General features: G+C 42.7%; 1 protein-coding gene across 10 annotated transcripts in view; it reads right to left on the bottom strand.

Annotated features, from left to right (window-relative positions):
* The window catches only part of CELF2 (CUGBP Elav-like family member 2), a 543,235-nt gene that overhangs the window by 239,637 nt on the left and 288,787 nt on the right, over nt 1–14,811 (bottom strand). The window contains exon 1 of one of the 10 annotated variants that reach the window (XM_038154612.1): nt 744–14,800. The exons of 8 other annotated variants lie outside the window; for them this stretch is intronic. In XM_038154612.1, the coding sequence (XP_038010540.1) occupies nt 744–817 (74 nt within the window). In that variant the 5' untranslated portion in view covers nt 818–14,800. Of the gene's footprint in view, nt 1–743; nt 14,801–14,811 lie in introns of those variants that run through there. One more of the 10 variants, XM_038154613.1, reaches the window with a different exon arrangement.

The following is a 14,811-nucleotide window of genomic DNA, read 5'->3' as shown; positions in this document are numbered from 1 at the left end:
ACCCAAGAGGATGATAATAGAAACTTTCAGACCGAGATTAACAGAGCAGAGCCGGGCTAGGGGAATACTTCTTCTGAAATTCCAGCATTCAGCGCCTTCCAATACATCTCATCCCCACTTCAACTGCATGTAAAACAACCATCCTCACCCTAATTAACACTCGCCGTACCAGGCAGCTGTCGGGGACGTATGGGGGGGAACCCCAAAAACCCGCCAAATCCTTGCGTTCTGCCTGGTACATCCCAGCGGATGCTTAGTATTTCATCTGAATTTGAAAACTGATGAAAATCTGCGGGGGAGGGGGGGAGAATTTTTATTCTGCCGGGAAGGGGTGGTAAGATACGGGTGGGTCCGGGCTGGCTGCAGGGGACAGGTGTCTGTGGAGGGCTCCGCTGGGCACGGAGGGAAGAGCGCTCAGCTACGCGCGACCGACGCGCGTTTCTCCACGTTGCATCATCATCAGCGGCAGCCGAAAACCCCCCGCGCTCGCCCCGCGCCCGCCGGCACCGACCTGCGGGACGCTGAGCACCCCGGGAGGGAGCACGACACGGAGACCAGCAAGTGGCTTGGGAAGGAGGGGGGGAGGTGGCCGGGGGTACGAGCCCCCCTTCCCCTGCCGCGGAAGGGCGGGCGGTGCGGGAGGGAGCCGGCCGGAGCCCCGCGCCCCGCGGTGGGGGCTCGGTGCCGGGCGGTACCCGGAGCCGGGGCGGGGGGGACCCGGCGGCAGCCCCGCCGCCACTTACATTCTGTCAGAGACCAGCAAGCGGCCGTCGACCATCATCTCCGGAAGGAAATCCAGCTTGAACGAAGAAGTCATGCTGGGCTCCGGGGGCGCCGCGGCGGTCGGCGGGAGGATGCGGCGGGGCGCGGCGGATCCCACAACTGCGCCGGGCGGCGGAGCGGCAGGCACAGGTGCGGAGGCCTCCCCGCGGCAGCCGCCAGCCCCGGCAGTTGTCACATTTCTCTCCCCCTCTCGGTTTTTTCCGCCAATCCCCTCCGAAATCGACTGCTGAGGCAACTGTCGGTGGAGCGCCAGGTGCTGAGCGGGGAGGCGGAGCCATCTCCCCGCTGCGGCTCCCCGTTAACCCCTGCGCCCCCGCCGCCCCGGGAGAGGCCTATTGCCGCCGCCGGGCCGGGGGCTGCCCGCCCGGGGCTCCGCGGCTCCGCCCGGCCGGGCTCCGGGGGCGGCGGGACCCGCCCGGCGCCTCGGCAGCGCTGCCCGGCCCCGCGGCCGTGAGGGGTGAGCCGAGCCCGGCGGGGCAGCGGCCCCGCGCCGCGGGCAGCCCGGGGCGGGCACTGCTCCCTCACACGCCTGGGGCTCGCTCGCCAGGGGCACGGCGCTGCCCGGTGCGGCCGGAGCCAGCCTGGGGGCACTGGGAATGTTGGGTCAGGTGCTGGGTGCAGGCTCTCTCTCCACTCAAACTCCTGCCATTCAGACCTTGGCAGTCTTTTAAATGCTCAGAGTGATGTTACTGGCTGGCGAGAGAGTGGTAGTAACTCTGTCCTCGCTGATCAGAAAGAGGGATTTAAATAACTAATGACGGCAAATCCTTTCTCGTGGCTGTAACCTCCCAAAAACCCGCTCCCAACCTCGCTGCTCTCAGAGTTGGCCGCACAGAAGTGTCACCATCAAGACGCACACAAAATTCCACACATACAAATAGCTGGAGCCCCCCCTCCACGCCACCGCCCCCTGAAAATCTGTATAAATTTTCCTTTCCATCCCCAAGACCTACTTGCTTCAATACAAAGCCGCTCCAGGCAAAAGAATATTAACATATTTACAAAGATTACTAGGTGATCTGAGCAGTCTAGACAGACAGAACGTTCCTCTCCATTGTGTGTGCTTCTCCATCTGAATCTCTCTCTAGGTTTTATAATTTGATTTGTTCTGGATAATAAACACTTGCAAAAAGCAGCAAATTCAAATTAAAACCTACCATGCTTAAACTTTTCAAAGAGCATTCTAATATAAAAATTAAATTGACCCATAAAAAAAAGTGTTATCAGTCAGGCCAAGTTTTATTTAAATTTTGACCATTGTTGATTTGATAGGAAAAAAAATAAAACTGAATGGGCAAGTTTTTAGAGTCCAGTTTATTGCACTAAGAGACTTACCAATCTTAAATAGTTAAAAAGGAAGAAAACCCCCTCAGGCTGCTAAAATTTTTGCCTACTTTGCAAGACTAAAGAAAGAAAAGGTTCACTTGGCCCTCAGTATAATCCCCGTAGGACAGCTGCAATCCTGAATAAATATCTATAGTGTTATTAATCTGCTCTGCTCTATACGTTCACATACTGTCCTTGTCACCATGGCACCTAAACATCCCCCTAGAAAGGCACAAAGCAAAGCTATGGCTCCTCTTTACTAAATTCATGGTGATTCCTTTATGCCACCCATCCATCACGGTGTAGGACTGACTATACAGTGGATAAAAAAATTAAGTGCAAAGTCCAAATGAAAGGAGAAACCAGCACAACTTTCTCCAGCTGGATGCAGCCACCTGGTCTTTGATCTGAGGCCTCCATGGTGGTTAATCCGGCCCAGAGCAGAGTTGGATTAACTTTCAATTTCAAAATCTTGCCACTGCAGAAGGGACAGGTTTTAGCTCAGAAGAAATACGGGCAGCTCAGTGAGGATGAAGATATTCTTTTAACTAAGAAGTCTCCACCCCCACTTCGCCCTGTGCGGCTGGATCTGCACCTCTTCATCACGAGTTTTTTTGGTACATGCTAAAATCTAAGGGACTTCAGTCTCACCAGCCTGTCACTTCTAAGGACCACAGTCCCACTGCTGCTGACTGAAAAGTAAATCCATGCTTTGCACAGGATGCAAAGAGGGAGGAGGAGAGGATCACAAATAATTTTGCTTAAAATCTGCATATGGAATAGAGAGATCTTTATAAATTTGCCCCATTATGCAAGGTGTAAGTGCTTAAAAATGCTTCATTAAAACGTATGTTCTTTTGAAATATTTATTTTCCTTTTAATTACATGTGAATTAGCTGGAAGAAGCTGTAGGGAAGCCCTCTTACTGACTTAAGCCTTCTCAGCAGTTTGTTAAATTCTAGCCTCAAATCCCTTGAGGGAATAGTGGATTCAAAGCAGCTTTTAATCATACTATAAGGAGGGTGAAGTAGTATGTAAGTAGGTCATAGAGAAAGCATTACAAGTGCATAGGTTATTGCTTTATTTAACAACTACAGTGTAACACACTTTTCAAAGCACATTTGCTTTTGCCATTTAAAAGTTAGAAGCAGGAACAGGGTCAAATGCAAAAAGGAACCCTTTCCATAAAAGATAGTGAGATACAACTCAAGGAGAGCTTAGAGGGAAAAACTGCATTCGAATAATTTGGTTCTCAAACATAAATTATGTAGTGTCTATGTATGAATTAACTCTCGATGGCAGAGGGTAAGTGGTAAGAAACAAAAAATCCTGATTGTTTCACACACTGTTACAGGCTCAGCTCTGTCATTTGTAACATTAATGTCAGATTCTTGACTAGCACATGTGTGCAAAATAGCAACTTTTATTAAAAATTAAGGGAAAATTGGAAGCTCTGATGTGTTGCTACAGTGCAGAGGGAAATGGGGAGCGAGAGTGGCAAGTGAAACTGCATTTATTTTCACAGCATAAATCAGACAATGGCTCTAAACACTGGCTTAGAGGAGCTGCATTATTGCTGCCCGCCAATATTAAGCTTTTTCAACTGGTGGAGCATATGGCAGTTTTGAGGGAGGAACCTAGAATTTGGAATCATCAATTCTCGGGCTTTAATCCTATTCCAGCTACAAATGCTGCCTCCTATCCCTCCTCCCCTCATTTTGAGGCCCAGACCCTGTTTGGCTCGTTCACTCTGTGTCCCTCAGTTTCTCCATCCGTCTGAGCGGGGCAGATGAAGCAGTTCCACCTCACCTTTGCAGATTAGTCACCGTTCAAGCAGCTTTTCAAACACAGAGCTACATACAATTTCTCCAAACAACTCAACCTTTGAAAATTGCACACCTCTTCAGAGAAAAAAAAAAAACCAAAACAAACCAACCAAACAAACAAACAAAAAGAAAACCAAAAAAAACCCCAAAAAGCCAAAAAGTTCAGCTGCAGAAGGCCAGGATTGAACAAGTGACATGTGTGTATGAGCTCACCATGACATCATTGCCTTTGGCTTCTTCAGTGAGTGACAAAGAGAGTAGATACCACCTTCCTTTCCAGATCCCAGAGCCAAATCCAGTGTGGAGCTCACATCATCTCCCCCCTCCAGACCCCCTCCTCACCCTATAATTAATTGCCATTCTTCTAATCAACTTGCCCCCAAGTTTTGGGCCAAGGAAATGCTACTGCTGGAAGCACTTCAAGGGAAAGTTTCTGAATGACTTCACTCTCTCCCAAGCCTGCAAGGCAGTATGAAGAGAGTTCAAATCCTCTGCTTTATTCCCCCCTAAGCCAATGAACATGCTTGGGATTCAGCTTATCTCTGGCATCAAAGCAAGTTTCTAACAGAGGCAGCAGCAGCAGAGCTCAGCGGCCGGCGGTGTAAATTTGGAGCAGGCTCGAATGACTCCAGTGGAATCACTCAGGATCTTCCACTAATGCAGGAAGGGGAGCAGGAATCTGGTCCAGCTAGAGTTGGTGAATGCAAACGAGGTGGTTGCTATCTTCCACAAAGAAATAACCTTCCAGGCAAGCCATGGAAGGCTGAAAGTAGGGTTGTGACTAAGAGCAGGCAGTACAGCATTTTGTGTAGTGGGATGTGAGCCTACCTGCCTATAAGGGAGGGAGCCCATCAGCCTAACTCTTAGTAGCAGACTTCTGGAGGGGCAAGAAGGGGAGGGGGCATGAAGAAACAGCAAAGCAAAGCACATGAGCATTTGGGCAGGACTACAGAATGGTGTAAAAATCACGAACAATTAGAGCAAAAAGTAGTAGCATTTCCTTGAATGCTAAAAAGTAATGGGTGCAATTCTACACCATTTTACCATTTGTGATTACCTGGAACAAAACTGCCTTTGTCAGTTATGTCTAATATTGGAATAAAAATTTGAATTATGAAACCTTAACCTTTCATTAGGGATTTTGTATTTACAAAACGAAACACACAACAGCCTTCCACTCATTTTGAGAAATAAAATAACTTGCATATAACTGAAATTCTTTTAAGAAGAAAATGAAAATATTGGTTAAAGCTGATCAATGAATTTAAACTATTTAAAATAGTGCTTGTGAGGCTCCCTCCGCTTCCGTAGGCTACTGTAGCTCATCCGTAATCTTCAGAAATAAACGTCATTTAAAATTAGTCCTGTGAAAAGGTCCCTCAAATTAAGCATTTCTAGAGCTTTCACTTGAAGCGCATTGATATTATGTAAACTTGGTTGCTATAGTAAAACTTCCCACTCACTTCTCTTTTTTTTTCCCTTCCTATTTTATACCAGTGATGAGGTGATTTCATCCCACTGTGGGTAAAGGGCCTTTGTTCCCTTTTGTGGGTAATAACTCAATCTTTCCGAAAACAATTAGGCAACAAATCATGGCACGGGGCAGATGCTACATGGAATGGAGGGGTTTTTGGAAAGGCCTTTAATGTAGAGGAACACCCTCCTTTGTGAACAGCACCAACTGCATGGGAGAGTCAATCATCACCCCCAGGTCCAATCCTGCACAGGGCTGGTGCTGAGCAGAAGCTGCCCAGTAACTCTGCTCCAGCTGGGCTGTTCCTGAGCTCAGCACTACATTTGGAGAATACTGAAGGAAAGCAGAAACAAGCAAAGTTTTGCAAGACCAAGTCTTCCTGTCCTGTTGTTCATTTGCAGTCCTATTGAAGAGCATTGCTATTGATCCACAGGTGTTACCTTTGTGTTAGTGCCTTGTGCATATAGACACAAGACCAAGGCTTTTGTCAACCCAGTCTTATCTTGACTTGACAACAGACATTGTTTTTTTTCTTTTTTTTTCTTTTTTTTTAATGGACAACCTTATCTTCTCACCTGCTAACTATCAACAACCACTCCCCAAAAAGGAGAGAAACTGGGGTACTGCAAGCATTGGACAGACCTGATTTCCTGCTAGAGAGCAGACATGTTATTTATGGTAAAAAAAAACACCTTTCCAAACAACCCTGGAAGAGGGAACTGAACATTCTTGGATTTGACTATTATATTATCTTCATGTGAAAACCTATGACTTAGGACAGGAGAAACCACACAGCTGGTTCTCTTATCTGTGTTGCTCCATCCTCACAACATGCAAAAGCCCCATCTATGCATTCAAAGAGCAGGGGGAAAATCCCACTGTAACAAAAAACCCTTCCTCCCTGCCATCTACACCTACAGGAAGAACTACTAGAGACACAAAAATCTCTCTCATTTTATATAAATTTGAGTTTTCTGGAGATTTTTGCCATTCTAGAAAGACTGGTTATTGGGAGAGAGAGGCAGGATGAAGGAGGTAGATGGTGAGGATGGCCTGGAGCAGGAGGTGATGCTTGAGGGCATCTCCAACTCCTAACTCCACAGGCAAAGGTAAGTGTGAGGTGTGAAGTTCTAATGTGGCATCAGCAAAGAAAGAATGTGGGTAAGGGACATCAAAAGAGACAAGAAGCCAAAAGGAGACTTATTTTTATAAACAAAATGTAAAGACATCTGAGAGGTTTATTACAATATCTGCATTAACCTACTGCACTCCATTTCTAGCAGCAAGATCCTTATGAGCTTAACCTTCATCCTCACTTCTACCACGTGTTTTTCTTTCTTTTGCACTGCAAATGATTGGATTTCACCTTAAACACAAATTGTGGCATCTTTGAGGTAGGAAATTTCACAGGTCTCCTTTTTTCATTTGATCATGAAGTGCCTAGCACACTAGTCAATCCTCAAAAATAACAATCATCTTGAAAATATGCAAAGTAGCTATCTTTGTTTCCCAGACTAAAACCATTAAATATCAGACATAAAGGACACAAATAAAAGGCTCCAGCAGTAACTATAAGGCATTTGGATGTGCAGAAAACTGCACCATACCTGGTTTTAGTAGTTTGGGGTTTCTCCAACTTAAATTAATGATGTAAGAATTGCCACATAGGGCAGATCAAAAGGTCCACCTAGCCCATGACCCTGCCTCTGATAAGGGATGGAAAGAGAGATCCTTCACACCTTCCAGCAGCTGGTGGCTGAGGGACTTCCAGAGTTAAGAATGGCATCTGAACCACAATGTTTGACAGCCTCAAGTCACTGATTCAGTTTCCCCACAAATTCTCTGTCTGAAAGGAGCATTAATGAAATCACATGTTTATGTTTCCCAGAGATACCTGTTAAATGTGCTTTTCTTAACAATTTCAGGGATTTGGGGCTCAGCACAACAAAGAGGAACATTGACTTTCTTTTCCGAACCAAAACATTTAACCCAACTTAGTGTTTAACATGCAATGTTTCACTTTGAAAGGTCACAATAATTCATCTGCAACTTTTAAAGAAAAACTCAACCCCTTGATACAAAAACTTTGTAAGGGACAAGTGCTGAAACCACGAGGTTCCTGGGGCAGACACGTAGTTAGGCATTGTTTTGTGAGAAAGGCTCTTTAGGAAAAATTTTGGTCAGTTTGGATTGCCTTATTGAGGGGTGGGGGTTAACTGAGTTTAATGTATGTTCATCAGCCGTGCACAGACAAATCTCCATATGATTCATTGGAGCAGCACTGCAGAACACCTGGTGTTGCCAATGCAGTTCTGTTAGTGTTTTGTTATTTTTAAAGGGGGTTATATAACTCTCTCATTAAAATTAAATGTGGGCTGAAATGATGCAGGCAAATTCTCAAGCTTCAGAGTGAGCTTCTTCCTCACAGTTTAGCAGAAGATAAGTCTTTTTTAGGCAGAAAAATGAAATCAAGAGGTTGTACCATTGAATTTAGAGTCTCTAAAATTTTAAGTTTTCTGATAATTCTCTGTTTCTTTTCTAGAAGCCCTCAATCCCTCAGATGCTGACCTGCAGCTTCAAGGGAGGGCAGGTGCTGGATTTGAATCTTAAATTCACTCTGTAGCACAGCCATCCTATCATCCACAGGTATCTACACGTGTGAGGTTCAATTTCCAGATGATCTGTGTCTGAATACCACTACTTTTCACTCCTCTATTTGAAATTTCCCCTATCCTCTCTCTGATTTTCTAGAATTTTTTTTCCTCTTCCTCAAACTGCTCTCTCTTCCTCCTGGTGACAGACTGTTGTCTGGCATCCTCAAAGGCTGCTCTTGAGGATGACCTGCTGATTTGCTGCCATGGGAACTCCAGAGCAAGGACAGCATTTACCCCTCACACACCGAAGGGCACAAGCAACAGTTCCCTGTGCTGCCCTTCTCGCTGGTTAAAGTTTGCCCTCCTCTATTTCACAAAGGGCATTAGAAAGCTGTCCCTTAAATAACCAGAGTGTTGCAACCTCTGCAGTGTCCAGCAGCAGCTGATTTATTTGGAGGAAGGTGGAAAAGTCTAATAACCAATGTGAGTATGCAAACTGCTTTTCAAAACTAGTGGAGAAAAAGCTTGGGCAGCAAAGCATTAGAGTTGAGGAAAAAACCTCTCTCATGTAATGGCAAGAAGTATTATATTCATATAAGTGCTGTATTTAAAACTTCCTGAGCAATTTTATTGGTAATCTTATTTCTTTGAATCAGAGAGAGTTAACTTAAAAATAGGTTCTTTTACCTGAATATGGGATGCAGGGTAACACATCAGCATACTAAGTATGCTACATGGAGAGATAAGCAAGTAGTTGTCTCCACTCCCCCACCCCCAAACACAATTTTGGGTGTTTTAATTGAAATGGAAGGATCATTTTTACTTGGCTGCATTTTACAGGGCAGCTTGTGATCCACGCTGTGTCAGCCTTGTCAGTGCACTGGCAGATTTACAGCCCCACGGTGCTTTCCTGCAAGCACAGGCTCATAACAGCCTAATCCAGTAACATGGGCTTAATGCACAATATAATTTCACAAACCACCTAGAAAGTGAGTGCAAATCTGGGAGTCCGTGCTTTCCAGAAATGTCATTTTAGTCATTAGTTTAGAAATGCTGAAGATGGATCTGACTGATATTAGCCCAAGGAATGGTCACTGATCCTTATACTATCGGAGAAAACAAAGTTGTGCGTGAGAACAGCTGAAATCCTTTTTACATCCCGCTCGAGCTGATTACTAGTTATGCTATCTCAGTCTCAAGACTGAAGTGAGAGATGAGAAAATTAGAGTCCAGATCAAGATTTGCTCAAAATTTGTGAGAATTCCTGACCATTTCCATCCAATAAAGATAGTTAACCTTCAGTGCATCATTAACTTGCTGAGAACAGTACTAAAGCGACTTTAATTGACACATTTGCTTCTGCTGCAGGGTGAAATAACACAGAAGCAATACAAAATGTAAAAAAAAAAAAAAAGAAGCTTTTTGTCACAGCAAGAATGTTAGAGGGGGAAAACAAAAAAAATCCCATTTTTATTTCCTCTGTGAGGATGCCAGCAGTCTGGTTTCATAAACTCCAGTGATTCATCACCATCCCAGGCAGCCAATCATTCTGCAGGTCAAGTAGAAATGGGCTGTAGAGCCAGCAACTCCTGCTGCCCTGATAATGCATGTCATTCCAGGCATGGCGACATGCTTTCTCAACAACTGCCATTTTCAGTTACCTTTTCTATGGCTGACATACAAGTAAATGTGTTTGAAGCAGTAAAACAGTCATAGGAAAACAGTTGCAAAGATAAATAGCACCTGCACGTGAGAATCTCTAATGTCATTAGAAGGGAAAGAAGGATGTGTTTTGAAATAGGATTTCTCTTCTCTGAAAGCATCACTTGACTTGGGGGGTTTATGTGTGTGTGTGACTGAGAGGGGGGTTTCTGTAGTTTTGGGGTTTTTTTCTTGAATTAACATCCAGACATTTGTCTTGGTTGAGAGATACAACTAGAGGAAAAGGAAAAAAAAAATGCCCCAAAACTCAACAACAACTAAAACCAATGCAAAACCCAAACACCCAGCATTAAATATAAAATCTTCTTGCAAGTCACTTGTGGAAAAGGTTTTGTACACCTGGATTTTGTTTGAATTCAGTAATGTTCACTTTAAGAAACACAACTGCTCTAATTGAGGGAAAATAAAAGGATTTTCTTCAGTCATTTCTTTTCAGTCTTTATTCCTTGTCATCTAACTTAAATTTCATGAACTCCTTCTTCAAAAACTGTCCTCTGAATCATGTGTAGTTGAATACTGTTTTGCAGATGGAAACTGAGTGGGAGTTTTAAGAGCACAGGATTATAGAAATACACAACCTCAATGAAAAATGTTTAAACTTAAGTGCACACATGTATGCGTGCACACATATATATGTATATTAGTAACAGAGCATGTGTAATTTATGTACATGTACCATGTGAAGTCCCTGTGCCTGAACACAAATGGAGAAAAAAAAAAAAAAACTGTTCCAAATAACAGTGCTGGAACCAGATTTCAAATGCATAAGATTATCCATATTAATTTATGGTAATCTACAAATGAATGCAGCAGAGACAGTACAGGTTATCCAAAATGGTACTTGCATTTATTGAGAGACGACCACAAAATATCTTCACGACATATTTAGTTGCATCTTCTAATATCCCCTGAATTAATATCATGCAAAATACAAAGTACAAGCTATGTTTCCCCTTTGGAATGACTGGCTCTTGAAATGCCAAAGGAAAGCCAAACGTTTCTCTCCACAGAAAGTCCTCTTAGACATCTTGCTTTCAGATTTCATCAACTTAGGTGTTTTCAGGGCTGTAAGCAGTGAACTTTCCATCAGCAGCATCTTCAGCTAATTAACCCTCCTGATTACAATAATTAGTATTGATTCACTCCTGAATGACTTCTTAAGTATTCAAGCACAATCTACACTTGCAGTAAAACTTCTAGATATGAATATTAATTGAACACTTGCTTTGTTTTTCAGCCCCAAAGGTATACTTTGCAATCTTATAAAGAATAGAATCATAGAATGGTTTGGGTTGAAAGGGACCTTTAAAGGTCATCTACTTCCAACTCCCATGTCACGAACAGGGACAGCTTCAAGTAGATCAGGTTGCTCAGAGCCGTGTCCAGCTTGACTGTGAATGTTTCCAGGGATGGGGCAGCCACCACCTCTGTGCAACCTGTTCCAGTGTTTCACCAGGCTCATTGTGAAAAATTTCCCCCGTATGTCTAGCCTTAATCAACACTGGTTTTGTTTAAAGCCATAATCCCATGTCCCATTGCAACAGGCCCTGCTAAAAAAAATCTTTCCTAGAAGCCCCCTTTAGGTACTGAAAGGCTGCTCTAGCATCTCCCTGGATCCATCCCTTCTCCAGGCTGGACAACCACAAGTCTTTCAGCCTGTCTCCTTAGGGAAAGTGTTCCAGACTGACTGTTTTTGTGGCCCTCCTCTGCATCCAATCCAACAGTTCCATGTTGAGGACTTATTGAAGACTCCAGACTTAGAAAAGGTACTGCAGGTGGAATCTCATGAGGGCGTAGTAGATGGAGGGAATGACCTCTCTCGACCTGCTGGCCACCCTTCTCCTGCTGCAGCCCAGAACACAACTGGCTTCCTGGGCTGTGAGTGGACATTGCCAAGCTCACATCCAGTTTTTCACCCTCAAGTCTTTATCTGCAGGGCAGATCTCAGTCCCTTCATACTTAAATTTGATAACGGAAACATGTCAATGGCATCCTCTCTTAACAAAGAAAATATTAGCATGTTGATTGTGGTTCATGAATGTGAAAGTAAATAAATAAATAAATATATACACATAAAGACTTCAGGCTAACAAATTAATATAATTCAATTCCATATCCCTACAGAAGCATGGAAAGCCACGTCCCAGGCTAAGACCTGTCTTGCTCCTTCTCTAACAGGTAGGACTGAGGGTGTTCATGTTTTGACATTACACCTGGTCATTGCAAGAAAAAAATAACAACTCATGTAGAGTCTGAATTACCTCTCTTAGCTCTGTTGTGGAAACAGATGTTTCCAAGTTTGACAACTGCATTGCTTTGTGAATGGGTGGGATTCAAAACAGGCAGCACTGAGGACACGTCCGATGCTCAGGCATAAGATCTCTAAACCTATGCAGTATTTCAAAAGCCATTACTTTCATTAAACATGCTAAGAAATTACTTGTGTTACAGCTTTGCTTCACCTTCTTTGATGTTAATAATAATTGTTATGGCTCAGAAAGCAATATTTCAGTAAATATGCAGAGAAAGATTTTTTTTTAGTAAGATTCACACAAACTAATTCAAAAAGCAGTCTTTGATGTGAATGCAATGTGAGAAAATACCCTTGATAAAAACAAAGTAATTTTCGATCCAGGACAAAAAAAAATCATTGTATATGTATTTTATGCAACATTTTATCTGAAAACATAAAAACTACAGTAAGTTTGGTAGGAACTCACCTGTGAGCAGAGCGCTTAGGAAACAGTTATTGTATTGAATAGTCCTTAAAAGTGGTGGTTGGTTTTGCTGCCCAGGTGTCTGTTGGTGGCTGCTACAGGAGTGGCATTCATGCTGTTCTGGTCTATCCCTGAAGGAGCATTTCCATGTAACTGTGAGTGAGGGACTCACTTTATTGCCACTGACAAAGGGCAGTAGCTGCTAGAAAGCTCAGGCTGCTGCAACATGACATGATAGAAAAATAACTTTATAAAAACATGCCACTGTTTCCACCCTCCAATTCAGGCAGAGCAGAGCGGTTGTGAATGAGTTAATGTTTGTCTTGAAAGAAGTTCTCCCAAGGAAGTGAATTATGTCATGGTCCCATAATATTAAACACCATCCTTGCTTTCTTCATGTTTATGCACAACACACAGCATGCAAGCACCTGATAATCCATAACCTCTTGGCTTCTCAAGAAGTATTATATGCGATATTACCTTTTTGTTCACATTAACTCTTTGCTATTGATTTACACCATCTCAAGACTCAAGGGAAGAAGATACAATGACAAAAAATGCAAAACAGCATAGCAAGTATTCGTCTCCCCATCAAATATTTTTGTGTTGAAATGCATGCTTTAGAGGGCTCTGACTGGTACCGATAAATCCTGAATGTCTTTTTGTTTTAATTAAGGGGTCCAAGAGACCCCTCAACCCATATAAATCATGCACTAGAGTCCAGTTTTTTTAAAAAAGCACAAAATCTCTACTATTAATTGATCAAAGCAAAAACCAGAAGCCACTGATAAATAAATCTTTTCTCTCAAAAAATCATTAAACTTATTGCTAAAAGCAATACATTTACTTAACATGTAAAGTATTTAAAGACTTTAAACAGTTTAAGCAACTCCACAGAGTAATGACAATTCGTTTTATTTAAGACATAAGCTGCTATCCAAGTAGTAACTCAAAATTTTTCAAAAGCTTTGTAACAATCTTTCTCACAATGCATAAGGTTCATTTTTCCAAATTCAAACCCAAAATTGTTAACTGTTTTAATGCTAAACGATGGTTCTTGAAACAGAAAGATAATTGAGGAAATGTCATATGAATAATTTGTTTGATTTGGGGATAGGAATCATTCAGGTAAATTATTCTATCTGACCTTAAAAATTCTAATGTATAAAACGTAATAAAAATGGAAAGGTGCATGGGCTCCCACTCTGAGATCTGATTTATCATTTTTATTGCATTTTCATTACCTAAACAAAATTAGAAGCAGTATCTTCAAAACAGCAGTTAAAGTTGATACGATCGGGCATAAAATCAAGCAAGGGCACATTTGGCAAGTATGTATTTCTCAGATTGACAGCAGTATTGTAAGCTTTCAGAATCAATAAGTTTTCTCACCACAGTTAGAGAGGTTATTAATAAATCTGCAACTTAATGCAATAGCCATAATTGTAAGATACAAACCTCCCCCTCCCTGCACTATTAGCAGCAGATATCAACTGAAACGACCACCACAAAACAGGCAACGCACTTTATATTCTACCGTACACACAAAAAGATTAAGGGAAATGAAAAAGGGGCTGAGAAAAGGAAAGGAAAAAACACCCAAAACAACCCAAACCACCCCATCGCCAGACATACATTAAGCTAGTTTGACAACACCATTGTTCAGCTGTCCCATTGTCAGACCAAAAGATGTATTCAATGCTACAATGTCTGCTAGCAAATAAACAAAAGACTACATTTTTCAAAGCGGGGTGCCAATTCCAGCATAATTCTGTGTGTGAGTGTGCGTGTGTGCGTGTCTGCGTGTTGTGTGTCTCTGAAAAGAGTAGTCGATGCTGGCCTCCCGCTAAACCTGGGAGCATTATTAGAGAATAGATGTGTAACCCCACATTATTGGAGTATTTAGGTATTTTTAAAACATCTTCGAGCGGTAGAGACTAGGCAAAGCATTAGTAACTATTTACATAGGCTAAGCAAAAATTAAAGTGGTATTTAGGGCACTAGCTCTAATATGGAGTCTCCCTGAGCTTTTTCCATGCTTATTCCATGCCCAGTGCATAATAATGAAGCAGGCAGAAATATTGCAAATATTGCAAAGAACATGATAAAAGAAATACCGTCTCTCTTTTAGAAAGGAAGGGGGAAAAAAAAAAAAGAAAAGATAAATATATTTATTTTTTCCCCTCCTTGCCCTCTCCGCACATTTGTCATTATACATGAAATGTGCGACCTGAACTAGTGGAAAATGCTACTTGCACCCAGCAATGCCTGTCTTTTCCTTTAAATAGGGAAACTACTTAATACACAGCACGGTTATAGTTGCAGCGGGCCCAGGCAACTCGAAAGCACGCGTTAAAACAAAGGAGACA

Source organism: Motacilla alba, chromosome 1A, assembly GCF_015832195.1.
Source record: "Motacilla alba alba isolate MOTALB_02 chromosome 1A, Motacilla_alba_V1.0_pri, whole genome shotgun sequence".
NCBI classification, from domain to species: Eukaryota; Metazoa; Chordata; class Aves; order Passeriformes; family Motacillidae; genus Motacilla; species Motacilla alba.
Note: the sequence above shows the minus strand (reverse complement) of the source record. Positions and strands in the feature narration are given on the sequence as shown.